This window comes from Scylla paramamosain, chromosome 7 (assembly GCF_035594125.1).
Source record: "Scylla paramamosain isolate STU-SP2022 chromosome 7, ASM3559412v1, whole genome shotgun sequence".
Lineage (NCBI taxonomy): Eukaryota > Metazoa > Arthropoda > Malacostraca > Decapoda > Portunidae > Scylla > Scylla paramamosain.
The window spans coordinates 34,663,679-34,691,066 of NC_087157.1; the positions used below are offsets into that span (position 1 = coordinate 34,663,679).

Consider the following 27,388-nt stretch of genomic DNA (forward strand, 5'->3'; position numbering starts at 1 on the left):
CCTCTTGTTCTTGTTCTTCTTCTTCTTCTTCCTCCTCCTCCTGCTCCATCAACAACTAACACAAACAGATCTCCCTTACCCCCCCTCCTCCTCCTCCTCCTCCTCCTCCTCCTCCTCCTCCTCCTCCTCCTCCTCCTTCTCCTCCTCTCTCTCTCTCTCTCTCTCTCTCTCTCTCTCTCTCTCTCTCTCTCTCTCTCTCTCTCTCTCTCTCTCTCTCTCTCTCTCTCTCTCAATACCCCCAAAATTTTGACCACATGGAAAGAAAGAAAAGAGAGAAAGAAAGAAAGAAAGAGAAAAAGAAAGAAAAACTCATCTCATATCCCTTTTCCGACGTTCAAATTCTGGAGAGAAGGAGGAGGAGGAGGAAGGCATGACGTGCAAATCTTTCTCCTTTGCCCAAAGCTTTTCTTCGCAAATTCTCTCTCTCTCTCTCTCTCTCTCTCTCTCTCTCTCTCTCTCTCTCTCTCTCTCTCTCTCTCTCTCTCTCTCTCTCTCTCTCTCTCTCTCTCTCTCTCTCTCTCTCTCTCTCTCTCTCTCTCTCTCTCTCTCTCTCTCTCTCTCTCTCTCTCTCTCTCTCTCTCTCTCTCTCTCTCTCTCTCTCTCTCTCTCTCTCTCTCTCTCTCTCTCTCTCTCTCTCTCTCTCTCTCTCTCTCTCTCTCTCTCTCTCTCTCTCTCTCTCTCTCTCTCTCTCTCTCTCTCTCTCTCTCTCTCTCTCTCTCTCTCTCTCTCTCTCTCTCTCTCTCTCTCTCTCTCTCTCTCTCTCTCTCTCTCTCTCTCTCTCTCTCTCTCTCTCTCTCTCTCTCTCTCTCTCTCTCTCTCTCTCTCTCTCTCTCTCTCTCTCTCTCTCTCTCTCTCTCTCTCTCTCTCTCTCTCTCTCTCTCTCTCTCTCTCTCTCTCTCTCTCTCTCTCTCTCTCTCTCTCTCTCTCTCTCTCTCTCTCTCTCTCTCTCTCTCTCTCTCTCTCTCTCTCTCTCTCTCTCTCTCTCTCTCTCTCTCTCTCTCTCTCTCTCTCTCTCTCTCTCTCTCTCTCTCTCTCTCTCTCTCTCTCTCTCTCTCTCTCTCTCTCTCTCTCTCTCTCTCTCTCTCTCTCTCTCTCTCTCTCTCTCTCTCTCTCTCTCTCTCTCTCTCTCTCTCTCTCTCTCTCTCTCTCTCTCTCTCTCTCTCTCTCTCTCTCTCTCTCTCTCTCTCTCTCTCTCTCTCTCTCTCTCTCTCTCTCTCTCTCTCTCTCTCTCTCTCTCTCTCTCTCTCTCTCTCTCTCTCTCTCTCTCTCTCTCTCTCTCTCTCTCTCTCTCTCTCTCTCTCTCTCTCTCTCTCTCTCTCTCTCTCTCTCTCTCTCTCTCTCTCTCTCTCTCTCTCTCTCTCTCTCTCTCTCTCTCTCTCTCTCTCTCTCTCTCTCTCTCTCTCTCTCTCTCTCTCTCTCTTTTCTGCATTACTTCTCCTTGTAAGAGACATTTCTTTCTCCCCACTTGGTCCACCCTATTCATTTCAATATCGAGGCTCTTGATGTAAGAAACTATAGGGTTGGGGGTGTTTGGGGGTGTTTCGGGGTGTTTTGGAGTGTACTGGGGTATATTGGGGGTGTGTAGGTGTGGGAGGGTGGGTTAGGGGTGAAGGTGAAGTGGGTGTAAGAGGACAAGGAGGAGGAGAACGAGGAAGAGCAGGAAGAGGAATTGAAGTAGTAGTAGTAGTAGTAGTAGTAGTAGTAGTAGTAGTAGTAGCAGTAGTAGTAGTAGTAGCAGTAGCAGTAGTAGTAGTAGTAGTAGCACCACCACCACCACCACCACCACCACAATCACCACCATCCACCAGAAGGAGACGAGAAAAAAACGAGAGAACAAGATACATTAGTTACCCTTAAAAAAATTCTGAAAATCTGTAAGAAAACACTAATTATTAACTCTACGGGACTTGCTTGTCACATTTCACAACACCACACACACTAATAAACACCAGTACATCATATGCACACAAGGAGAACCCCAAATATACACACGTTTAACGCTACGGAGAAAAAATAAGCAAGAATAATAATTTCTTGTAAAAGTCTACGGCAAATACACCTCGCGTTTCACTATCTCCGCTCAAAGAATCTCTCTTTTGACTAGAAGAAGAGGAAGAGAAAAATAGAAGAATAGGAAGAAGAAAAAGAACGAAAAGAAAAAGAAAAACATAAAAAAATATCAAAAACGAGAAAAATAATACGAACAAGAAGAAGCAAGACAATTACACCACCACCACAACCACCACCACCACCACCACCACCACCAGCACCTACCTGACGTAGCATCGGGGGCAATCCGGAAGCTCACCCAGGATAAGATAACGAGGTACCAGCAGCAGCACTGCCTTCACACACGGGATCTCAGCTGTGTGTGTGTGTGTGTGTGTGTGTGTAGGGGGGAAAGGGAGGTGGGACATAAATTATTATTATTAATAATGGGGGCGGGTTCCAATCTTATCGCTGGCCTGTCCTACCCCGTCCAGCTCCGTCCAGCCCAGTCCAGCCCTGTCCAGCCCTGCCTTGGTTCATCTTGGGTCCCTGCGGAAGGGCATTTCCATCTGACAGAGAACTAGCTCAGCACTTCCTCCTCCTCCTCCTCCTCCTCCTCCTCCTCTTCGGTGCTATTCCCTGTTGTTACGATGCCTCAAATCAATAAGTGATTCTTCTCTCTTTATCGTGTAAGGTGATCACGCAGGGGGATAATGAGTAATGTGCTAATGCCTTGCCCCGCCTCACTCCGCTCCATCCCGCCTCTTTCTTTCTGTGTGAGGGGGGTAAGACTGTACTGTACATTTACCTGGACCTACGCCAGTGTGTGTGTGTGTGTGTGTGTGTGTGTGTGTGTGTGTGTGTGTGTGTGTGTGTGTGTGTGTGTGTGTGTAAGGTTATATCACCATGCATACGTAGAAACATAAGAATAGCTATAAAAAAATGAATAAATAAAAATAAATTATAATAATAATAATGATGATGATGATGATGATGATGATGATGATGATAAAAATAAATAAATAAATCGACAGACCTATGTACACGTGGCAGCCCCTTTATAATACATTCACTATACACTACACATATGCCCATTCCCTCACCATTTTCCTCTCAGTAAACCCTTCTACTAACTCCACTGACATCACAACTGAGTCCTTTCCACGCCCTTCTTCATCTTGCAACCTTTCTCCTCTAACCTCCCTCCTCTTCATCTTGCAACCTTCCTCCTCTAACATCCCCCCTCTTCATCCAGCAGTCTTTCTCCTCTAACCTCCCCCTCTTCATCCTGCAGTCTTCCTCCTCTGACCTCCCTCTTCTTCAGCTTGCGATCTTTCTCCCCTAACCTCCCTCCTCTTCTCCTTCCAACTCTCACCCACTCAATCACTCAAGGCAGTCAGTCAGTCACTCACCGGAACTTGTCACCTTCAGCATAATTAGGGTTCAGGTTTGGGCAGGAAACAATTAAACAGGTTAGGTTAGGTTAGCAGACTGTCATGCGTGCGTCCCCCAGCTGTATGCGCATGGAGGAACGTGCCTGTTGCCCGCTCACCTGTGTCATCTACCGGTGTGATGGTGAAAGGGAGGTATGTGTGGGTGATGGGTGATGGGAGGTGAGGTATGGGTGATGTTATTTTTTGGAATGCTTGTATTAATTTGTGTGTCGTTCTCTCTTTCTCTCTCTCCTCCGTATATGCGTTCATATGTTTGTTCACAGTAAGCCATGAGTCTCCGGTATAACACACACACACACACACACACACACACACACACACACACACACACACACACACACACACACACACACACACACACACACACACACACACACACACACACACACACACGTGGTATTGATGCTACGTGAAAAAGAGTCAGATTGAGGAGGCGTCTAAAGTGTGATACAGGAATAGATATCACAGCGGGGGACAAGACTGGTGGTGGAGGACATAATGCATCGCATAATGCATCGACATAACCACCACAAACATGACATCAGACAGCTAACTTGCACCCCTCCCTCCTTCTCTCCCTCCACCTCCTTTCACCTCCACCTCCCACAGCATGCGCCTGGAGACTGTGGCGGCGGTGGTGGTGGTGATGCTGGCGGTGAGCTGCGCGGCGGAGGAGGAGAAGAAGAAGGAGAAAGTGAAGAAGCTGCAGATTGGGGTGAAGAAAAGAGTAAATAATTGTACGCTGAAGAGCAGATGAGGGGACCTGCTTCACATTCACTATGCGGTGAGAGAGAGAGAGAGAGAGAGAGAGAGAGAGAGAGAGAGAGAGAGAGAGAGAGAGAGAGAGAGAGAGAGAGAGGAGGGGATGAACCAAGAGAGAGAGAGAGAGAGAGAGAGAAGGGATGACCAAGAGAGAGGGGGTGATGAAGAGAGAGAGAGAGAGAGAGAGAGAGGGTGACGAAGAGAGAGAGAGGGAGATGACCAAGAGAGAGAGAGAGAGAGAGGGGGATGAACCAAGAGAGAGAGAGAGGGGGGGGCGATGAACCAAGAGAGAGAGAGAGAGAGAGAAAGAAAGAAAAAGGAGATGACGAAGAGAGAGAGAGGGGAGGGTCAAGAAGAGAGAGAGAGAGAGAGAGAGAGAGAGAGAGAGAGAGAGAGAGAGAGAGAGAGAGAGAGAGAGAGAGAGAGAGAGAGAGAGAGAGAGAATATAACCTAACCTAACCTAACCTAACCTAACTTAACAGGGAAAGCTGGAAAATGGCACAGAATTCGACAGCAGTTACCCTCGAGGACAACCCCTGACCTTCACGCTGGGGTCAGGTCAGGTCATCCGAGGCTGGGACCAGGGACTGATTGGGTGAGTAGTGGCAGTGGTGGTGGTGGCAGTGGTGGTGGTGTATATTAGAGAGAGAGAGATAATGATGTTATTTTCCCATATCTATCTCTATTTGACCTTCCTTTGTATTCCCCATGTGCTTCTGACGCCTTCACCCCACCCCGCCCCCCAAGGATGTGCGAGGGGGAGAAGAGGAAGCTTGTCATCCCCTCGGACCTCGGCTATGGAGCTTCAGGGGCGCCTCCAAAGATACCTCCCCACACCACGCTGGTCTTCGAGGTGGAACTTGTCAAGATAGAGAGGAAAGAGGAGCTTTGAGGCTAATCTAGGGTGCGTGCAGGTGTGTGCGGGTGTGTGCAGGTGTGTGTGGGTGTCTGGTGGAGTGTGTGTGTCTGTGTGTCTGTCTGTGTGTGATTTTTCCCTTTCTGTAGAGATTAACGGTATCTGTGTGTGTTTGTGTGTGTCTGTGGAGTTTTAAGGGTGTCTAGAGAGTACTTAAAGGCTCCCTCACCCTTAACAAGTCTAGGGGTGTGTGTGTGTGTGTGTGTGTGTGTGTGTGTTTATGGCTGGGAGAGGTCTTCAGTGTGTGTGTGTGTGTGTGTTTGTCTGTAAGGGTGACCAGCATAGCCAAGAGACTGCAAGGGTGTTGGAGAATGGTCAGGAAAAATTTTAAGGGTGTTTCTTTGTCACCCTGTTCAGTTTAAGGGTGTTTAATATGGTCAGGGAAAATTTTAAGGGTGTTTTTTGTCATCCTGTTCAGTTTAAGGGTGTTTAATATGGTCATTACCCTGTTCAGTTTAAGGGTGTTTAATGTGGCCAGGAAAAATTTTAAGGATGTTTTTTGTCACCCTGTTCAGTTTAAGGGTGTTTAATATGGCCAGAAAAAAATTTAGGGGTGTTTTTTGTCACCCTGTTCAGTTTTAGGGTGTTTAAAATGGTCAGAAATGTTTAAAGGGTGTTTTTTTGTCACCCTGTACAGTTTAGGGGTGTTTAATATGGCCAGGAAAAATTCTAAGGGTGTTGCTCATTACCCTGTTCAGTATAAGGGTGTTTAATATGGCCAGGAAAAATTTTAAGGGTGTTTTTGTCACCCTGTTCAGTTTAAGGGTGTTCAAAATGGTCAGAAATGTTTAAAGGGTGTTTTTTGGTCACCCTTTTCAGTTTAAGGATATTTAATATGGTCAGGGAAAATTTTAAGGGTGTTTTTTGTCACCTTGTGTACTTTTTAAGTGTGTGGGGGGAGTGCTAGCTGTAAGGGTGTGTGTTGTCACCCTGGCTGAGTCTTAAGGGTGTTTGTTAAGCCACCCTGTTTGATTAGTGTTAGTGTGTGTGTGTGTACCTGCATGTCTCACCCCAATACTTGTAATCATATTCTTTATAAATAAATTTTGTGTGTGTGTGTGTGTGTCAGGAACACACACACACACACACAAGAATGAGAGAGAGAGAGAGAGAGAGAGAGAGAGAGAGAGAGAGAGAGAGAGAGAGAGAGAGAGAGAGAGAGAGAGAGAGAGAGAGAGAGAGAGAGAGAGAGAGAGAGAATAACCACATCTACTACTACTACTACTACTATTTGAAACAATAGATATACAAATAGTCTTATTAATAGTCAAGACATACACACACACAGGTGCGTGTACACAAATATTACTACAGCTCATGGTAGTGTGTGGGTGTAATAGGACAGACACAATCAAGTTGACAAGTATTGAGATAATTATCAAATATATATTATTATTATTATTATTATTATTATTATTATTATTATTACATTTTTTTTATCATTGTTATGTCTAGGGTTTAAGTCAGTCTCTCTCTCTCTCTCTCTCTCTCTCTCTCTCTCTCTCTCTCTCTCTCTCTCTCTCTCTCTCTCTCTCTCTCTCTCTCTCTCTCTCTCTGTGCGTGTGTGTGTGTGTGTGTGTTTTTGAGTGCAATAAAAAGTCGTACATTACATATATATAGACACACACACACACACACACACACACACACACACACACACACACACACACACAGTATAATTAAGCTTATCTTTATACATACAGAATACTGGTCATGATCTTTATAAACTTAACCTACACACACACACACACATACGAAAGTATTACTTGTAGAGAGAGAGAGAGAGAGAGAGAGAGAGAGAGAGAGAGAGAGAGAGAGAGAGACTGTGTGTGTGTGTGTGTGTGTGTGTGTGTTGATCTATTCTTTATTTCAAGTTGTCTTAGTAAAATATTTCAAGTTGTATCAATATTGTCAAAAAAAAATTAAATAATTAAAATATGTTGTTGTTTTGTATGAATTTGTCAAAGAAAATAAATAAATAAAATAAATTCATTAAACTGAAGACCACAAATGTACTTAAGCTGAATGATAAGAGGCAAATGATTATGAAGAAATGAAAAAAGTGAGGAAAATTATGAAAAAAGACAAATATACATTAAAAAACTGTGTGTGTGTGTGCAAAATATTCCGAAAAAATGGAAAAAAAATGAAAATTATGAAAAAAAAACAAATATACTTAAAAAAAACTTTGTGTGCAAAAGATTCCGAAAAAATGGAAAAAAAGGAAAATTATGAAAAAAACAAACATACTTAAAAAAAAACCTTTGTGTGTGTGTGTGTGTGTGTGTGTGTGTGTGTGTGTGTGTGTGTGTGTGAGGAAATAAAAACTTTGATAATCTCAATGAAAATATCAGTGTTTTTTTCCTGTTTAGTTCAAGAGGTGAAAATAATTGTAGCTTTAAATTGGATATTTCTCATTCATTCATTTGTTTGTTTGTTCTGAGCCTATAGAGGAAAACTTAGGCCTATACAGGGTGGGGGAAAAGGCTAGACAAGAGAGAAATTATGCACACACACACACACACACACACACACACACACACATACAAACAAACTGCTAGCCTCTCTCTCTCTCTCTCTCTCTCTCTCTCTCTCTCTCTCTCTCTCTCTCTCTCTCTCTCTCTCTCTCTCTCTCTCTCTCTCTCTCTCTCACACACACACACACACACACACAAGGAGAGAAAGCAGCCATATGTAAAAACTGATGTTTTAATTGTCTTTAAGTTTAGATCAAGATGGGAGAGACAAATAAATAAACTTAATGCTTACTGGAAATGTAAAACACACACACACACACACACACACACAAATTCTGTTTATGTTTTGTAATGTTCTGAAGTGAATGACGCTCAAATATTAGCCATAGGAGGTAGATTAGTTTATTTGTTTTGTGTGGAGTTTTGAGGGTTTATTTTGCAGTGGTTTGGATTTTATTGAAGGAAATGCGTCGCTGTGTAGGAGTTTCTGCTACGGAATTCCTCTGATGACCGTCCTTCTTCCGACTAAAAATTAATAATTACGATACTTTCCCTAGCCATTCAATGTGTGCAGTGGCTAAGTGGAAAGAGGATGTTGTCTTGCCCTCACTACAGTACTCGTTAGCAAGTTACTTCGCGCTTCGTTATCCCAGCCACCGCAAGTCCCATTAGTTGTCTAAGTGTTCTGGTCTCCCTGTCACTCATCAACAGAATCACGGCCTTTGGTGAACACACTGGCATTGCTATAACGATAGGAAGTTGCCACGCGTGATTTGGGAAATAGAATGTGATGTGATGTATTCGATATTTGCTACTGTTTTTGTTTTGTAATGCAGTTTAGTACAGAGCAGAAATTCGTGTTACCAAATGGTCCAGCGTTCTTATTTTAACTTTTATAAATTTCTAGAGATCTATTTAGGTTTTCAGAGGTATTTTCGTGACTCTAGGAAAAAAAGAATCCAGCTCTACGTGTTTCTTATGTAATTCAACTTATTACACAACAGGTATCCGTGTTATCATATCTTCCCGCGTCTTATCTGAACTTTTATCATGTTCTGGTCTGTTATTTAGGTTTTCAAAGGCATTTTCATGACTAGCACAAAAATCCATCTATTCTTGTTTGTTCTGTAATTTTTATATAACAGAAGAGGAAACTCGTATCCTCAAACGATCTGGCGTCTTATCTTTCTTAATTTTTATCAGGTTCTAGTAGAAATTATGTACGTTTTTATGTTTCTGGGTAAAAAAGAAAAAATCTATCTTCCCTGTTTATTCTGTAATTCATTTAACTACAGCAGAACAAGAACAACATGCTAAAACATTCCAGTTGCGTTGCGAGAAGTTTTGTGGAGCAGAGTTGTGAAATATTGTCTGCTGCTGAATTACTGACGTGTCCTTAAGCTTCACTTACGAGTATATTGTAATAGCACGTTTTTCTTGATTTCTGTCCTGGTGTTCTAGAGTGTATGGTGTCTTATATAGGGAACAGTGAGAAAGGACCCTTCACTCCTCTCCCTGTGGTTTCAGTGGCTGATGTCTCTTCTTATTTTTTTCTTCTCCCTCGTCACTCGGTCAAGGAAACAGAGTCGCCCCCTTTAAAAGATAAAAACCCCTCTGTAACCTGGCTTTGGTCTGTATGACATCAAATCGCTCCACTCCCTCCCTTATCCACTCTTTAAATTCCCTTATACTCTTTACCCAATCTTAATAACCCTAGGAACACTTCAGCAATATAATATCTGAAGAGTCTTCTCTGGAATCAACTGACAGGTTGGAATTACTTGAATCGCGCTGACACACCCTTCTCCTCACACTCCGTCTCTTAAACGTCCTTTAAATTCCCCTATACTCTTTACCCAAGCTTATTAACCCCACAGATACTTTCTTACTACAATATCTTAAGTCTAATACGTAATCATATCAGAGGCTGGAATTGTTTTGAATTTCGCGCGAAAACATCCGCTCTTCAAACCATCTAAATTGTGTTATACTCCTTATCCAAGCCTACTAACCCTAGGAACACTTCAGAACTACAATATCTTAATAGTATAGTGCTGAATCATGCCTTTACACGCTTCAGGTACGCTCTAATAAACTCCTTTCAATAGCGAGAAAATATGAGCTGTCAAGTGAATGGCATCTACCATCACCATGACAACGGGTCGTGAATAGCCAATCCCAGCCCGCCATTTCATCCGGGACCTCAAGATGACCACACATACAATATAGTTTAATTTCCAGCCAAGATCAGAGTTAACCGAGACATATATGGTGGATAAAAAGCTCTTAAAAATATGGGTGTTCCGAGGAAAGTATACCACTAGGGAATGTGGGTTACATTAGTAATGGAGGAATATTTTGACAGCAGACGAAACTAAAGGTACAGTTACTAGTTAGTGTTTTTGTGTGTTTGTATGTGTGTGTGTCGTGGAGGAGTGTTCTGTGCCTGTCCATGTGGCTGTATGATGAACCAGGCGTGAGTATTCAGCATTTGACTAAACACACTCACGCAGAGTCTGTCCCTTTAAACCTTCGTCCCCTTTAAACCGTACCCAAATAAACGCTTTCGATTCGCGTAGGCAGACCAGGCTAGCTCTCTCTGACCGGGCCATGTGACGTATTTTTAGTCATATGCTCCTAGTGAGAGTAACCCGCCGGCTAGGGAGTCTGGGAGTAGGGCTGGGAGTGTTAACTGGTTATTTAACAGAGTAGAAGATGAGAGAGAGACTGGGATGTGTGATGGATGAGTGACAGGAAGAAGAAGGGTGTAATCTGTTTGACGTAAGGGTGACAGGCTGTGTGCGTCCGTGTGTACATGTATGTGGGTGGGTGTGGGTGACTGGGTGTGTGTGGTGGGTCAGTGTCCGTATGTATGTGTGTATTACCCTTGTGAGACCCGCTCTGTGTGTATGTGTGTGTGTGTGTGTGTGTGTGTAGGGAGGGAGAGACACGTGAGTAAAGAAGGGAGGATAGGGGTCAGGAAAGAGGAGGAGGAGGAAGAGGGCTGACTGGGTGGAGCTCTTAAAGATAGTATTCAGAAATTACGTGTTTTCTTGACGGCTTCGCTGAGTCACTGTGTTAGGGAAGAGGAAGAGGAGGAGGATGAGGATATAGAAGTGATGTAAGCATAGGTAGGTTTTAAGTTAGTGTCGGTAAGGTTTAGGTGAGGTTAGTTAAGAATAGGTGATGTTAGGTTAGGACACGTAAGTTGAAGTGTGTTAGATTGTAAGGTTAAGTAAGGTTTGGCTGTGTAAAAGATGAGGTGAGGTTAGGTTAAGATAGTGTGTTAGGTTAGGTAAGTTAAGGATAGGTTAGACTAGCATAGATTTAGGTTATATTAGATGAATTTACATTAACTTGCATAGGTTAGATTAGATTAGATTAAAGTAAGATTTGGATGACATAGGTTACGTTAGATCATGTTAAGTTATAGCAGATTAATTAGGTTAGTTAAGGTAATTGAGTTAGCAAAGGTTGCATTAGGTTAAACTAGCATAAGTGAAGAAGTTAAGTTAGATTAGGTGAGGAATGAGTAGGTTAGATGAGAGGAGGTGAGGTTAAGTTAGATTAGGTGAGGTGAGGTGAGGTTTGGTTAGATTATGTTAGGTGAGGTTAGGTTAGATTATTTTCAGTGAGGTTAAGTTAGATTAGGTGAGATAAGGTTTGGTTAGATTAGGTTAGGTAAGGTGAGGTTTGGTTAGATTAGGTTAGGTGAGATGAGGTAAGGTTAGGTTAGGATAGGTGAGATGAGGTTTGGTTAGATTAGGTTCAGGTGAGGTTTGGTTAGGTTAGGTGAGATGAGGTTTGGTTAGATTAGGTTAGGTGAGATGAGGGTTTGGTTAGATTAGGTTAGGTGAGCGTGAGGTTTGGTTAGATTAGGTTAGGTGAGGTGAGGTTTGGTTAGATTAGGTTAGGTGAGATGAGGTTTGGTTAGATTATGTTAGGTGAGATGAGGTTTGGGTTAGATCAGGTTAGGTGAGGTGAGGTTTGGTTAGATTACATTAGGTAGCGGATAGGTTAGTTTAGGTGAGGTGAGGTTTGGTTAGATTATGTTAGGTGAGGTTAGATTAGATTCTTTTAGGTGAGGTTAGGTTAGATTAGGTGAGATAAGGTTTGGTTAGATTAGGTTAGGTGAGGTGAGGTTTGGTTAGATTAGGTTAGGTGAGGTGAGGTTTGGTTAGATTAGGTTAGGCTGAGGTGAGGTTTGGTTAGATTACATTAGGTTAGGTTAGGTTAGGTGAGGTGAGGTTTGGTTAGATTAGGTTTGGAGAGGTGAGGTTTGGTTAGATTAGGTTAGGTGAGGTGAGGTTTGGTTAGATTACATTAGGTTAGGTTAGGGTGAGGTGAGATTAAGTTAGGTTACAGTGAGGCGTCTTGAAGTCATGAGAGACATTGGCAGGGGCGGAGGTGGTACCTTGCCCACACTCCCCTGCGAGAGAGAGAGAGAGAGAGAGAGAGAGAGAGAGAGAGAGAGAGAGAGAGAGAGATAGAGAGAGAGATAGCAGAGGGGGGTCAGACTACTGTTTCATTTAAGGAGTCTTTAAAATTAGCTTCCCTATGTTAATGTGTTAGTTTTCATATTTATTGAGAGAGAGAGAGAGAGAGAGAGAGAGAGAGAGAGAGAGAGAGAGAGAGAGAGAGAGAGAGAGAGAGAGAGAGAGAGAGAGAGAGGCAATATGGTGTAAATAAAGGGACTAAAAATGTACTTCAAATGGCTTGATTCTCTCTCTCTCTCTCTCTCTCTCTCTCTCTCCTCTCTCTCTCTCTCTCCTCTCTCTCTCTCTCTCTCTCTCTCTCTCTCCTGCTTCTCTCTCTCTCTCTCTCTCTCTCTCTCTCTCAATAAATATGAAAACTAACACCTTAACATAGGGGAAGCCAATCTTCATCCTCATTTACTCCCGACCCCAACCGTTGCTAATATAGACGTCACTTTCATCCAGTTAGAAAATAAATCTTGTAAAATAACATTAGGTCTCGTCTATCATCCTCTAGTCCAGTCACCTGCTACGGACAAAAAAACTTTGACCTTATTGCGGACATTTGTTGCGTTAATAATTGCATAATTATGGGGGATTTTAATTATCCAGTCACTCTCAAGACATCTTTATTCGTTCTACAGCCACATCCAGTCTTAGAACTGGGAAGAAATTGCAAAATGTTTTCTTTTTCAATGCCAACTCTACGTTTTGTAGATGGTTATAAAGGAGACTGCATGCAATTGCTTCTGATGCTGCTAATTGTTTTGTTTCACAGTGAAAGGCTTTAAGTGTAGTTGGAAAATGTCATAGGAAAAAATTGTAGTTAATATTGGATGCAAAATATCAAAGTAAGATTAGCTAAAGAATTTTTAATGTTGGGAATAGTAATCCATATATATATATATATATATATATATATATATATATATATATATATATATATATATATATATATATATATAAATATATATATATATATATATATATATATAATATATATATATATATATATATATATATATATATATATATATATATATATATATATATATATATATATATATATATATATATATATATATATATATATATATATATATATATATATATATATATATGGGAGTATATTTTTTGTAACAATGTGAATGATAAGATTCCATTTTTCAGTGTTGCCATGGTGACGGTGGTGGTGGGCATGATACAGATGCGGGAGCTGGAATTTGTGCCCGATGGAGACATGCAGCTGGACAAATTCTGTTGCTCATTGGTCAGACTGGAGTTTACATGTGTACCTCCTTCACCATCATTGGTGGACACTTCACCATGAGTGTTAGTGAAATGTGCTCTCTTTGTTAGTTTATTTGTATATCAGAAAAATTTAAGGCCAGTTAGTTGTCTAGACTATAAGTTTTAAAATGAGAAAATAAATCTACATATTTTTTTAAAAGCAAACAGTTAAGGCATTGTAAAGTAAAAGTCAAAATATATTTTGGTTATTATTTTTTTTTCCAATCAACAACTTTCATGTATAATGAAATAAGTACATTCATCAAACTTAATATCATATTTAATAACAGCTAGAGGTACCAGTTTGCAGATGTCTATGGAAAATTTGTATGATAATCTTGTGGCCAACAAAAAAGGATACAATGAATGATGACTTATTATTGTAAGAAATCTTTCAGAGTTGTTGTTGTGTACTTCCACATTCCATGGAGACAGGTTTTTCCTTCACTTTTCAGCATTTAAAAAGTGATAATTTCAACAGGATGCTTGAGCTGTCACGGTGCTGCTGCTGTTGTCTGCCATCATCCCCCTGACACAGACCACCCTGCAGACCACCTTCATCCTGGGTGCCACACGTCACTGCTGCTACAACTCAGAGCAACTGGAGCGCAAGCCAGGAAGGGAGATGGTAACTTCTCACTTAATTTGTTGTTTATTTGAGGGCCTAATGACAGACACATAATGGAATGAGTATTTGTGAATGTTTGTTCATATCTAGATACAGCATTCACATATCTTTTAAGTGCCACCTTCCAAAAACAATGTCAGCCAGAAAAATAACTGATGAATCTAATTACATTTCAAGTCAAAAAGTTTTCCTTTAACCACTTTGCTCCAGATGCTTAAAAACATGCGTTGCTCACATACATGGCGTCGCGTAGGCTCGTGAGTGGTAACTTATCTAATTTCTAATAATTTCTAATATAATTTCTGTGTGTGTGTGTGTGTGTGTGTGTGTGTGTGTGTGTGTGTGTGTGTGTGTGTGTGTGGTGTGTTTATGTATGAGTGACACTGGCCAAGGGCAACAAAAATCCAATAAAAAAATATGCCCACTGAAATGGCAGTCCCATAAAAGGGTCAAAGCAGTGGTCAAAAGTTGATGAATAAGTGTCTTGAAACCTCCCTGTTGAAGGAATTCAAGTCATAGGAAGGTGGAAATACAGAAGCAGGCAGGGAGTTCCAGAGATCACCAGAGAAAGGGATGAATGATTGAGAATACTTGTTAACTCTTGCATTAGAGAAGTGGACAGAATAGGGGTGAGAGAAAGAAGAAAATCTTGTGCAGCGAGGCCGTGGAAGGAGGGGAAGCATGCAGTTAGCAAGATCAGAAGAGCAGTTAGCATGAAAATAGCGGTAGAAGACAGCTAGAGATGCAACATTGCGGCGGTGAGAGAGAGGCTGAAGACAGTCAGTTATGTGTGTGTGTGTGTGTGTGTGTGTGTGTGTGTGTGTGTGTGTGTGTGTGTGTGTGTGTGTGCGCTGATGCAGCTGAGAAGGTTGCCTTATGATAATTATTGACAAATGAAGGTAATGGATGCGCATGTCATTACTACTTTTTTAAGTGTGTGTGTATGTGTGTGTGTTATGTACACACACACACACACACACACACACACACACACACACACACACACACACACACACACACACACAAAGAGAAGTAATAGACACGCATCCTTTACCTTCATTCATCAATAATTGTCATAAGACGACCTTCCCAGCTGCATCATTACACACACACACACACACACACACACACTTACACACCACGTAGTGTAGTGGTTAGCACGCTCGGCTCACAACCAAGAAGGCCCAGGTTCGAATCCCGGGCACGGTGAGGCAGATGGACAAGCCTCTTAATGTGTAGCCCTCTTAATGTGTAGCCTCTTAATGTGTAGGTACAGGATGTAACCCGAGGTGATGTGACTTCGCTGCCCTGGTGTGTGGTGTGTCATTGGCCTCAGTCCTACCCAAAGATCAGTCACCATGAGCTCTGAGCTCTTACACACACACACACACACACACACACCACACACACACACACAGACAGAGAGAGAGAGAGAGAGGAGAGAGAGAGAGAGAGAGAGAGAGAGAGAGAGAGAGAGAGAGAGAGAGAGAGAGCAAAATGGCAATGAATGAAACAGGGAGGAGGGGGGAACTGTGTGTGAATGAAAACATCATCTACGTGAAACATTTGATTGATTATAAAGCACATGTGCATCATATATAGTCATGAATGTGGAGGAACAGCAGAGTGAGTGATCAACCACAGAAAGGAGAGAGTCGGACATGCGGAGAGAATGGAAGGGGAACAATTTGAGAAGATAAGCATGCAAATACATAAATATAAGGTGGAATAACAGTGTTTGGTGGGAAGATGAAAGAGAGATGCCTGTTTATGAAGCAAAATGGTTGTGCAAGAGAGGAATGATTGGAGAAACCATTCCCACCAAAGCCAACAGACCTTACACCATATTTTTACAAACCACATCATCTCTATTCATCCATTCTGTGTGTCTTCTCTTCTCTCTCTCTCTCCACTCTTAATGCTGCTGTGGGTCTCTGGGCTGGAGTACATCAGAGAAAGATTGACACCGACTTATATATGAGAGGATGTTGTCTGTAACTATGCTATGGGGACATTGCAAGTTTGTGGGGTGTAATGAATGAATAAGTGTGTCCTCTATAGCATACTTAAAAACCACACTCTCACATGGAAATCAATCTCTCTCTCTCTCTCTCTCTCTCTCTCTCTCTCTCTCTCTCTCCTCTCTCTCTCTCTCTCTCTCTCTCTCTCTCTCTCTCTCTCCTCTCTCTCTCTCTCTCTCTCTCTCTCTCTCTCTCTCTCTCTCTCTCTCTCTCTCTCTCTCTCTCTCTCTCTCTCTCTCTCTCTCTCTACAGCCTACAGACTCACTATTTCCTTAACCACACCTCTTGCCTGAAACAAATTAAAAACTTTTATCCTTCTCCAATCACATTTCAATTTTGTACTTAGTCACAATCACACAGTATATGTTGTTAATTTCAACTTTACTTTCAGGTTACCTTCTTGTTGATGTGCAATCTTGCTACGTGGGCGATCAACATTTAAAAATAGCAATGTGGTGCTTCCTTAATGCAAATAGTCTTGGCCCAAAAAACTTGTGATGTCAAACACTGACTTCTCTTAAATCTTACTAAAATGTATGCGCATCACTTTCTGATTTCATCCCAATGGCACACAAACCAAAATACCTGAGTATGGAGATGGCTGGACTACCTCCTTTGGCCACCCCTGTTATATCTTAATTTCCCAGTCTTTCCTGTGTGCTGGTTAAGCTACTCACTGCTGAAGTCCCTGGAAACTAGGTAGAATAATTTAGAATGACATGGTTAAGTTAATGCTGATAAAATCTCATTTGTAATATTCAGGAAGACTGAATTATTCTTCCTCTGTTGAAGCAAATGATATAACATTGACTAGAAGCTTTCACAATATTTATAAGCTTTCTTGTATCAGAGATCTTTTGAAAATCCAACCATTAATTTGTAAATACTTGTATAGTGTAGCTGGCATGAGGGTTGCAGTCTTCATTATTTACTAGTGGACAAGCAACAAGTGATGGTGTGGCTCTGAGCCACTGTAGTAGGGATGTTATGGTTTAAGTGTAGGAAGTTGCAAATGCTCACCTAACAATTGCACCTTAGTAGAAAAACACAAACAGGAAGTTTATGCAAGTTTTTATCCTTATATAAAATGTTGTATTGCATCAAACCTCCATACATTACTGTCTCTATCCAGTATGAGACCGGTGTTCAGGAAGCACAAGCATGTGCTGAATAACAAGAAGCCGGCATTGGTGAAGGTGACAACATTTCATCTATTTATACATACTTTTTATTATTAAAGCTTATCTTATAATTATTTCTGAAGAGATTGACTAATTTTTGTAGTATTTATGACTTAGAACTATGATAAAGCTATGAATTGATATAATTCCTGATTTGTTTTATCTTTTCATTATCCTTCCTTTGTTAATTGAGCATTTTATATTACTTAGCTTAAAAATGCAAAAACGGTTCAGAAGTATCCAACCTTGGGCTAAGGGCCAAAATTATGGTATCATTCAAAATGTCCTTCAAAGAAAGCCCTCTGTAATCCAACACACTTAGCCCATTAATCCTTCCATTTCTCATCAATTTGTTCAACATTCATATTTTTCCCTTATAGGGTTGAACAATTTTCATGGGTTCAGAGCAAAAGGCTTCCTCATTCCTCCCCAAGGTATTCTCGGATGGTAAGCAGGTTTGACTCTGGAGCAAACCTGACCAAGAGCTACTGCCCAAGGCTACAGAGGTTCCTCTCCCTGAGGCTGAATGCACCATGTGAGATGGTTCTGTTATGTGGATGAATGTCATGGTGGATAGCAGTGCCACCACATTCCTACAATCATCCATCACTCCACTGCTCAAACGCTTCTGCAACCAATGATAGGTATGCTGCCACATTCTGCATGGTCTCCTTGGCTCTCAGATAAGGATACTGTCAACAGGTTTGGGATTGCCAAAAAATCATAAGGAGCTATGTCTGAAAAGTCCAGAGAGAGAGAGAGAGAGAAAGAATGAGCAAGAGAAAGAGTAGGATGAAGCAAAGGAAGAGTCAAGAGGGAGGAAGAGAGAGTAGGACAAGAAAAAACAGAACAAATAAATCCCCTACACGTCTTGTCTCCATTCACACAAGCCATGAAAAGCTTGTCCATCCCTGAGTGCTCAGAAGCAGTGTTCCACTGATGATGTGGAAACTTGAGACACCCAATCATTTAATGGGCTTTAGTAGGTTTTGTCACCAGTCTTCTGTGTGTCACTGACTACATTTTGAAATTTTTATCTGTTCTATTTAATTTTGTATGTATGTACACAATGTTTATGGTCAATAAACTATTTATAAAACTATTTATCTGTGTGAGTAAGATAAAAGCAGTTATTGTTATTATTATTATTATTATTATTATTATTATTATTATTATTATTATTATTACACATTTTCCTCCTTGTATTTAAATATTATTATTATTATTATTATTATTATTATTATTATTATTATTATTATCATGAATTGTTCTTGTTTATAAATAAAATACTGTAACTGATTATTATTTTTTTTTATCATTCATTTAGACTCTCTCTCTCTCTCTCTCTCTCTCTCTCTCTCTCTCTCTCTCTCTCTCTCTCTCTCTCTCTCTCTCTCTCTCTCTCTCTCGAATAAAATGACTGGTGAGGAACTCTAATATTAAATTAAAGTGCTAAAAATCCATTAAACTACGAGAAATAAGACAAATAATTAATGACACACCTAATAACACAAACAAGGAGTAATAAACAAAACTTAAGCCAGAAAACACGAAAAGATAAAACTATCATATAAAGAAATACGAAGTTAAAAAAAAAATCATGAATATCAAATAAATAACTCACATATAATCAATAAACACGTAAGGAACAGTAAATAAACAATTAAGCCGTTCATTGCAAGGGCCACAGTCAGAAAGTGAAAAAAAAAAATGCTTAGTTAAATACCGAGGCTAAATAAAACAAGGAATTAGACAAATGACAAATAATTAATAAATACATAAGGAATAATGAATAAACAAAAATTAAGCCAGGAAGACTATTATAATTATTGCAAGGAGACGATATGTATGTATGTATTGTATGTAATTCGAGGTTAAAATGGCTCAAATCTGACCCAACAGCAGGCCATAAGTGAAGGTGTTCCTCAAGGCAGGGAAGGGGGGGGGGAGCAATGAATAGGGGAGGGGCTATAAACTATTGGGGGGATATTAATTAATGACGCATCCAGTTTAGCGTGTGTGTATATTTCGCGTTGTGATAATTTAAAGGTTTTCTCGCGTTTTTATCTTTATTTATTTATTTATTTTATTTATTTATTTTATTTTTTTGGCAGGTGTTATATTTGTTGAGTGTTTTAAGTAACTGTGGCTCATTGCATCAAAACTCCATTCATTACCTTCGTGGGAAGGTTCAATTTGGCAAGGTTTTTCTTTCGCATTTTGGGTTTTGTAGTAAATTATGTATTTTCTCATATTTTTCTTTGCTGGTATTGTCCCTTCCACGCCATATATGACTGGAAAGTTGGGGGCGCCTTCCACCCCCCACCCTCCACTGCTACGTTTTTTTTTTCTTAATCAGTCAGTCAACCAATCAATCAATCCCTTCATGAATCATACCCATTTCCAGGTGTCACCCCCACCCATAGATCTCTCATTCTGTCATGTATGAACAAGTGCTAAGGGCAAGCTGAACAAGTACAAAGGGCAAGCCAGCTGTCTCTTTTAATATTCTTGCCTGAAATAACATTACAAATGAGGGTCTATTAATCATCCATTAAATAATCCATTTTTATTGCTTTCTCATTCTTCTTCCTCTGTGTATTGTTAAATTGGATGGTTATATCATTGTCCCTTCCTGTGTTTTAGTGTGCCATTACCTGTCCTCTCTTCCAGCTGATATTTAGTTTGTACTAAAATAGACTGGCATAACTTTACAATTTATACACAAATAACAACATAAACCAATAATGCATTGATATTATGCATGATAGGAGTGGACATTTCCACTCTACATCATTAATGAATGCATGATGAGACGCACACTATTACAAAGCTAATGAGTTCAATACAAACACTCAATAACAATTTCAATAACTTTATTAAAAATAGCAATCTTTATAAATCATGAAACCAACATCAAATGCACAATAATGCAAACACTTTTTACACACACACTCTTTAATGATATTTCCTAATATACAGTATAATTCCAAACAGAGAGAGAGAGAGAGAGAGAGAGAGAGAGAGAGAGAGAGAGAGAGAGAGAGAGAGAGAGAGAGAGAGAGAGAGAGAGAGAGAGAGAGAGAGAGAGAGAGAGAGAGAGAGAGAGAGAGAGAGAGAGAGAGAGAGAGAGTGATGAACTACCTGGGGTCATAAATGCAAAGTACAGGTATCAGTCAGGCAAAGCATAGTGCTTGCCTGTCTCATATGGAATGTAAAAACATGGCTTCATATCATTCCAGACCTGGGATTATGGCCAAAAGTTACCAAGCAGTGCTGAGCAAAATCCAGTAGAGTAATATTCAGTATCATTGAATTACTGACAAAGTAAAGATCATTATGTGCAATGATACTCACTACCTAGGAGCATTTCAGGTTACTACCAAGAGTCTGACCATGCTGGCAGGGATGGTTAGGCTACAACACATTACATACTTCTCCATTCAAATCAGTCAGCTGATTAAATGGTGAGTTAAACCATTTTGATCATCTAAATCATATTAAGGCATTGGATGAGACCTGGACAGCTTGGGTCAACACCATACATAGGTACTCCACTACTCTGTGGGAGACACTTGATTGTGGCAAGAGTCATCACAATACCAAACACTATCCTTGACAAAGCACAGCATGGCCCACTCATCCACAGGAACCCAGCCATCTCTAAGGAGCAAATTAATGCTGCCCAGTGTCACTCCTCATCACTTTTAGGGAATAAGAAGTAGATCCCACCCCAGCACCATCTTTACATAGAATATAATACAGAGGATAGAGAAGGAATACAAACAGGGCACATGGTATGGTATAGAACACCAACCCTCACTTTTGGAAAACCCCAGCCACTCAGTAGGAGACTGAGTGGCTGGAATACATGGAATACAAAGTGCATGGAATACAGTAGTATTCCATGCAGTTTTTAATACATATAATATATTATAGTGAAAGGAACATATTTATATAACATATATATAAGGACGCTGCTTATCTTCTCGAGCTGCTGAAGGTCATGATCTGCTTCCTTTTCCTGCACCAGCTTTGATATCAAATCCTGCAGGAAACAACTGTGTTAATTCACATTTTGAATAAATCTAATAGATGAAATTTCACTTACAACACCTTATGTGTCTCTGGTGACTCATGGAGGACAGATACATCACCTGAGAGTAAATGGTCAGTGAAGAAGTTGACCCTTGATCCTGGCTAATCACATTAAGTACATTAAACACTCCTGTTAACTAATAAATGAGGGATAGATTTCTCTGGAAGGTTACATTACACTACTTCCCTGGCATTTGAAAACATTTTGCTCTACATGAACTCATATGGAAGCTTTACTGCAACATTAAATCTCAGCTAGATGCCAGATGGTGTAGCCTCCATCACAGAGCAAGGTAATGATATGAAGGCTTAGTACTTTGGTCAACACCTGAATAAGAACCGTTTGAGATGCAGCAGAGATCACTAACCTGCCAGCAATTGAATAAGAAGTGTGTGAGATGCAGCAGAGATCACTAACCTGCCAGCAATTGAATAAGAAGTGTGTGAGATGCAGCAGAAATCACTAATCTGCCATGACATGAATAAGAAGTGTGTGAGATGCAAAAGAGAGCACTAACCTGCAGAGTGGTTTTGCTTCATTTCCTCTCATTCATGATGGAGGCTGGCAAGGTCTAACTCGCGTTCTCGAGCTTGTTGCTTCATCACTCCTCGCTGCAACTGGTAGATGGTGATGTAGTCACCTGAAGAAGGATAAAATTCTTCATTAAAAGACCAAGGAAATGGCATACAGTAAACAGTAAACACTTCCTCCACTTCACTTTTACAGATGATTCAAATGAGCAAAAAACATGCACACACCGATGGACTCTGTCTCCTCATGCACTACAGCATGCTCAAGCTGCTACTTCCTGTCACTCAGCTCAGCCACCTCCTTCATGCTGCAAGTTAACCTGCTCTCCAGGACCCTGTGAGCCTCCTGCAGTTGTTGCAGCTTCTGTTAAAGCTCAGTTCCTCCCAATCCTGTTGTTTCTCCTGATAAAACAATAAGTTTGTTTCTCTCAACTTTTCTTAATACAGCCTCAATAAACAAATCCAATAACAATGCTTTTATTTTGTTATTAATTCAAAAAATTGAGCAACAGTGAGGAAAAATTATTTGCTTTATTATTAGAGAATATAAACTTTCTTACCTTTTGGTTCAGTTATGACATCTTCAGACAACTTTTCATGAGCAAGAGATTCTCCCAGCAGTTTGTTATACTTATCCCTCTCACAGTCTAGCTGAACCTGAAGACTGCTGCACTCACTCTCCAACCTGCTAACCTCAGATGTCAGTGTAGCCACTTGACCCAGCAATTTCCCCTTGGTATCTGTACCTGGAGGTGAAAAATTGATGCAACAGAGGGCCAGCCAAGAATGACCAATGGAAGTAATTAGACGTAATGTAAGAAGTGGGTATAAGACTAAGGGAAATAGAAGGGCAATGGAGAGAGGGTTAGATGCACCAGAAATGTCTGTGGAGCCAGGAAAAATTTTAACTTGTAACAGAGATAACTAAGAGCAACTGTGAATGAATAAATGTGATGTGGCCTCCACCCATGACTGGGAAAATGCAAAAGCAGCACCTCAGACACCAGGACCATGATGACTGGCAGCTCCCAAAATTAGCTGCTGGCTTTTGTACTCCTAGTCACCACAGGAGGCTCATCCACAGCTAATCCTATCAGCTGATCATCTTGGGTGAAGTAATTGTTTATCAGTCTGGCTGTTGAGTCCTGATGCAGAGATGTGTGTGTGTGTGTGTGTGTGTGTGTGTGTGTGTGTGTGTGTGTGTGTGTGTGTGTGTGTGTGTGCACTTTGGAAATCCTCCCTCCAAGGAGAATGTCAGTTTGATATACAAATATATATTCATGTGGATGGTAGCTCACATTTAGCTTCTGAGTTCTCACATGAAGACGTGCCATCCTTGTCTTTTTCCTCTGAGGGAGTGACTTTATACTCTGTGATAAGTGCATGCAGCTCACTATTCTGTCTTGTGATGTTTTTTATTTCTATCTGTGAAAGACACAAGAAGGCAGTAAGTTAACTTGTTTAACATGCCACATCATTTTATATATATTATGCCAAGTTTAAACAGGAAAGCCTCACCAGAAGCATCAACTAAAGACCAAAGTGATTAACAAATCTTTCACTTTACCACCCTTAATGACAAAAGCTGCTGATGTAGCATCCCATCCATATCCTGCATTTTTACACCTTCATGATTCCAACACTGCATCATTTGTTCATGTCTTAAAGACACGGTCATGACAGAGTAGTCCTCACACTCCTGTCAGTGCTCTTCTGCATACACTTGAGCCTTGCACACTCCAAGCATTCCTTCCACTCATCCTTCCACATCTAAAGCACCATAGTACTCTCCACCCATTTTTAAGGAAACTGTCTCCATGCATAAACAAACACACAACCTCACGTACTCCATGTATTGTTTTCAGTAATGATTAATCTTACAAAGTAAACCAAACTAATATACAAAGACACTTGTGGTACCTTTGAAAGTTTGAGCTTATCTTCTAGTTGTTTAATCAGCTCTGTCAACGTGATATTTTCTTGAGCAAGGTGGTCGTGGCTCAGGCCATTCTCTTCAAAGTGGCTGTGGTTGTGGACCGTCACCAGCTGACCACTAAGGGACTCTGTCTTCTCCCACAACACAGTGATCTCGCGCTCTTTCTGCAACGCCTTTTGCCTGGTGAACAGCGTGGCAAGTGCACATACATTAGAACAGTATGTGACCAATGACGTCTCCATTCTACATTGCCATGACAAGAATACAGGGCTTTACTGAACATAAACCAAGGACGCCTCCATTCTACATTGCCATGACAAGAATACGGGGCTTTACTGAACATAAACCAAGGACGCCTCCATTCTACATTGCCTTCCTTCTTATCTTTCTCCTTTCCTTCTCCATCTTCCTCCTCCTCCTCCTCCTCCTCCTCCTCTCCTTCCTCTTTCTTTCCACCTTCCTCCTCCTCTTGTGACTCTTCACTCTCTTCCTCCTCGTCCTCCTCCTCCCCTGTGCTTCCCTCCTCTGAAAGAAAAGACTTGTTTAAAAAGCAAGCAAATATAGTAGTAATAGTAAAAAAAAAGTCAAGTAAATGAAAGTTTATACACATATGAAATTAGTGAAAATTTGACACCAAACATTCTCTATCTGTAACATTACATCAGAATGACGAGAACACAAGATATGAAAAGTGAAAGGGAATGATGTATATAACAAAGAAAAACACTGTATAATGACATATGACAGGAAAATAATCTTGTATACTTGAGTCCCTTAAATACTTGCTTCCTTGTATATTAACTCCCAAAATGCTCATTCCTTGTACTCTCATTTTCAAAACACCTCTTCCTTATATATTGTCACTCAAACACTCCTTTCTTGTACACTTATTCCCAAATCATTCCTGTCTTCCTGTATTCTCATTCTCCAAACACTCCTGCCTCTGCACACCCAGTTCCTCAAAACATTTCTTCATTGTTTACTCATTCCCCAAACACACCAACTTTCTTGTATACTTAGCTCTCAAAAGATGCATTTTTAAACATCCATAACTCCTTTTATTTTCATTCCCCAAACACTCCTGGCTGTGCACACTCCAGCACGTTAACACCACACACACATTCACACTCTTAATATCATCTGTCAGCCCCTAGTGGAAAGGGACAATCTTGTGGCCCACCATACTACACCTCAGGAGGTCAGACACAGCATTCAGTTAACAAAAAATCACATTAACACCCACTCCCCACAGAACATAGTAACACAAAATCAGATTAACACTCACCCCAACGTCACATTCACAAGACAAGTTCTCATCCCACAGCCGTAAACTGTTTGCGGCCACCTACGAGGACCTTGCCAAGAAGATGCTTGCCTACACAACCCCAACGGACACAGCTCTGTACCGGCGCATCCCGGCTAACACGACAGGCCTCGCCAGCATCCTCTTCTTCATCGAGCGACTCCAGAGGTGCTACATACCCACGGGGGAGAAGCCTGTTAGCATGGGAGTTGCTGCTGGCTGGTACATGTTGTCAGCGCTCCTACAACAAGGTGAGGACCTGTTGAGGTGTAAGACTGGTCAGTTCAAGTGTTGGAGCATTTAGTGTTTGGTAAGACGGCTGGTACATGTTGCCAGCCCTCCTACAGCAGGGTGAGGACCTGTTGGGGTATGAGACTAAGTTGAATGCAAGGGTAGTGGTGTTTAATGTTTGATAAGATGGGAATACAGAAAGACAGTTATTAAAGGATAGATTTAAAACTGGGAAACTTTACATGATACCTGGTGTATTTTCATAATTGAGCTGATATTAACTTGAATTAGTTCTGGCATGAGCAATATAAGCAAATGGTGTTAATATGACTGATATGGATATCAAGTAATGTATTCAATTTTATCAGTAGTTCTCTTCATATGATGATATCAACAGTTTTCTTAGTAAGATATGAGATATAAATCTTTTAGAAATGATGAGAAAAACTCTTAAATTGCATTTTCATCTCTGAAACATTTTAAAATGGTCTTTTCTACATTTTTAAATTTAAAAAGATGTGTTACTTTCAAAGATTTTAAATTGCCTTTGCATCATCCTCCATGTCTTAAAATTGCCTTTTCATGGCATCTTTCCCTCCTCCTCTTCCTCCTGCAGGCTCCAACACCTACCCAATCAGCACTGCAGCACGGGTAATCTACTGGGTTGGCTACAGTGTGTCCCTCATTGTGTACACATCATACTCTGCCACACTGGTCTCACATCTTGCTGTGGAGCAGCCTGCACCTCTGCCATTCAGCAACCTGCGGGACCTGTCTAGGCAGTCAGGCTGGGATGCTGGATGCAACAACAATGACCTCTTCCAAGTGACAGCCTCGGTGGGTCCTTGGCTTCTTGCTGTGTGAACTGATATACCATCCAGTGGTTGAGAGTTGAGAGAGAGAGAGAGAGAGAGAGAGAGAGAGAGAGAGAGAGAGAGAGAGAGAGAGAGAGAGAGAGAGAGAGAGAGAGAGAGAGAGAGAGAGAGAGAGAGAGAGAGAGAGAGAGAGAGAGAGAGAGAGAGAGAGAGAGAGAGAGAGAGAGAGAGAGAGAGAGAGAGAGAGAGAGAGAGAGAGAGAGAGAGAGAGAGAGAGAGAGAGAGAGAGAGAGAGAGAGAGAGAGAGAGAGAGAATTTTGTTCAGTGCCAGATTTAGGAGTCCACAAAAAGACCAGCTGCCCAGGAGCCTCCACAATCTGGGGTCTCCACAATCTGAGGAGTCTCCCACATAAATATTCTGTAAGTGAAAGAAACTTAAATTAATCAAACACTAGTTTTCTATGAACTAAATATTTTTTTTATTACTATCAAAATAACCACTTGTTTCATTTACACTAAATAAATATGTTCCTTTCACTATAATATATTATATGTATTAAAAACTGCATGGAATACAGATACAAAAATATTAATATAAATATTTCAGGTAGATGGCCTCCACACTCAGGCTGCTCACAGGCCTCCACAGACACAAATCCAGCCCTTGATTTGTAAATTAATTATTTTATTTAATTATTTATTTTTTCTTTGTAAGAGGAGCACTGCCTTAGGGAGGGAGAGGGAGAAAGAGAATAATAAAAAAATAAAAAATAAAAAAAACCGATGCCATTTCTTTAAGAAATGGCATCTGTAATAATAATCTGTTATATGCCATAATAAATTATGGCATATAACATAAAATGTTATATGCCATTTGATAACAGTTTTCTATAGATCTAAGTGTAACTCAGTAAGTTTGTAACACAATCTCCCTTTCCTAAATCCAAATTGCTTTATTATCACTGGGAGAGGCTGGGATGGACTGGGAGAGGCTGGAATGCACTGAGAGAGGCTGGGATGGACTGGGAGAAGCTAGGATGCACTGGGAGAGGCTGGGATGGACTGGGAGAGGCTGGAATGCACTGAGAGAGGCTGGGATGGACTGGGAGAGGCTGAAATGCACTGGGAGAGGCTGGGATGGACTGGGAGAGGCTGGGATGGACTGGGAGAGTCTAGGATGCACTGGGAGAGGCTGGGATGGACTGGGAGAGGCTGGGATGGACTGGGAGAGGCTGGAATGCACTGAGAGAGGCTGGGATGGACTGGGAGAGGCTGGGATGG

At 41.0% G+C, this 27,388-nt stretch overlaps 1 protein-coding gene, 1 long non-coding RNA gene and 1 pseudogene across 5 annotated transcripts; 2 read left to right on the forward strand and 1 right to left on the reverse strand.

Moving 5' to 3' along the window:
- The first annotated feature begins 3,485 nt into the window (after nt 1-3,485).
- On the forward strand, nt 3,486-7,295 carry LOC135101813 (peptidyl-prolyl cis-trans isomerase FKBP2-like; annotated as a pseudogene).
- A 2,524-nt stretch (nt 7,296-9,819) lies between these two features.
- Nucleotides 9,820-17,351, forward strand: LOC135102459 (uncharacterized). Of its 2 annotated transcripts, none has more exons than XR_010269670.1 (4): nt 9,820-9,978; nt 13,244-13,405; nt 13,845-13,991; nt 16,404-17,351. It is a non-coding gene; the product is annotated as an uncharacterized LOC135102459 (long non-coding RNA). The 2 variants fall into 2 exon arrangements; XR_010269669.1 differs by having other exon boundaries at nt 9,978-10,074.
- On the reverse strand, nt 13,826-26,219 carry LOC135102457 (uncharacterized). 3 transcript variants are annotated; one of them, XM_064007774.1, is made up of 8 exons: nt 25,923-26,219; nt 25,044-25,320; nt 23,743-24,283; nt 23,121-23,247; nt 22,383-22,568; nt 22,051-22,224; nt 21,810-21,932; nt 13,826-13,964 (listed from the first exon to the last, which is right to left on the reverse strand). In XM_064007774.1, the coding sequence occupies exons 3-6, from the start codon at nt 23,998-24,000 to the stop codon at nt 22,190-22,192; spliced, it is 606 nt and encodes a 201-aa protein (XP_063863844.1). In that variant the 5' UTR covers nt 24,001-24,283; nt 25,044-25,320; nt 25,923-26,219; the 3' UTR covers nt 13,826-13,964; nt 21,810-21,932; nt 22,051-22,189. The 3 variants fall into 3 exon arrangements, with proteins under 3 accessions (XP_063863844.1, XP_063863845.1, XP_063863843.1); XM_064007775.1 differs by lacking the exon at nt 13,826-13,964 and adding an exon at nt 20,053-21,241 and having other exon boundaries at nt 25,044-25,232; XM_064007773.1 differs by lacking the exon at nt 13,826-13,964 and adding an exon at nt 20,053-21,241.
- Between the last annotated feature and the right edge of the window lie 1,169 nt (nt 26,220-27,388).

Excerpts from the sequence above, each read along its gene's own strand:
- LOC135102457 (XM_064007774.1), bottom strand. The coding sequence starts at position 24,000 with ATGGAGACGTCATTGGTCACATACTGTTCTAATGTATGTGCACTTGCC. Across the intron at positions 22,569-23,120 it reads TGAGAACTCAGAAGCTAAAT|GTACAGATACCAAGGGGAAA; the intron begins GTGAGCTACCAT and ends TTTCACCTCCAG. Across the intron at positions 22,225-22,382 it reads TGTCATAACTGAACCAAAAG|GAGAAACAACAGGATTGGGA; the intron begins GTAAGAAAGTTT and ends TTGTTTTATCAG.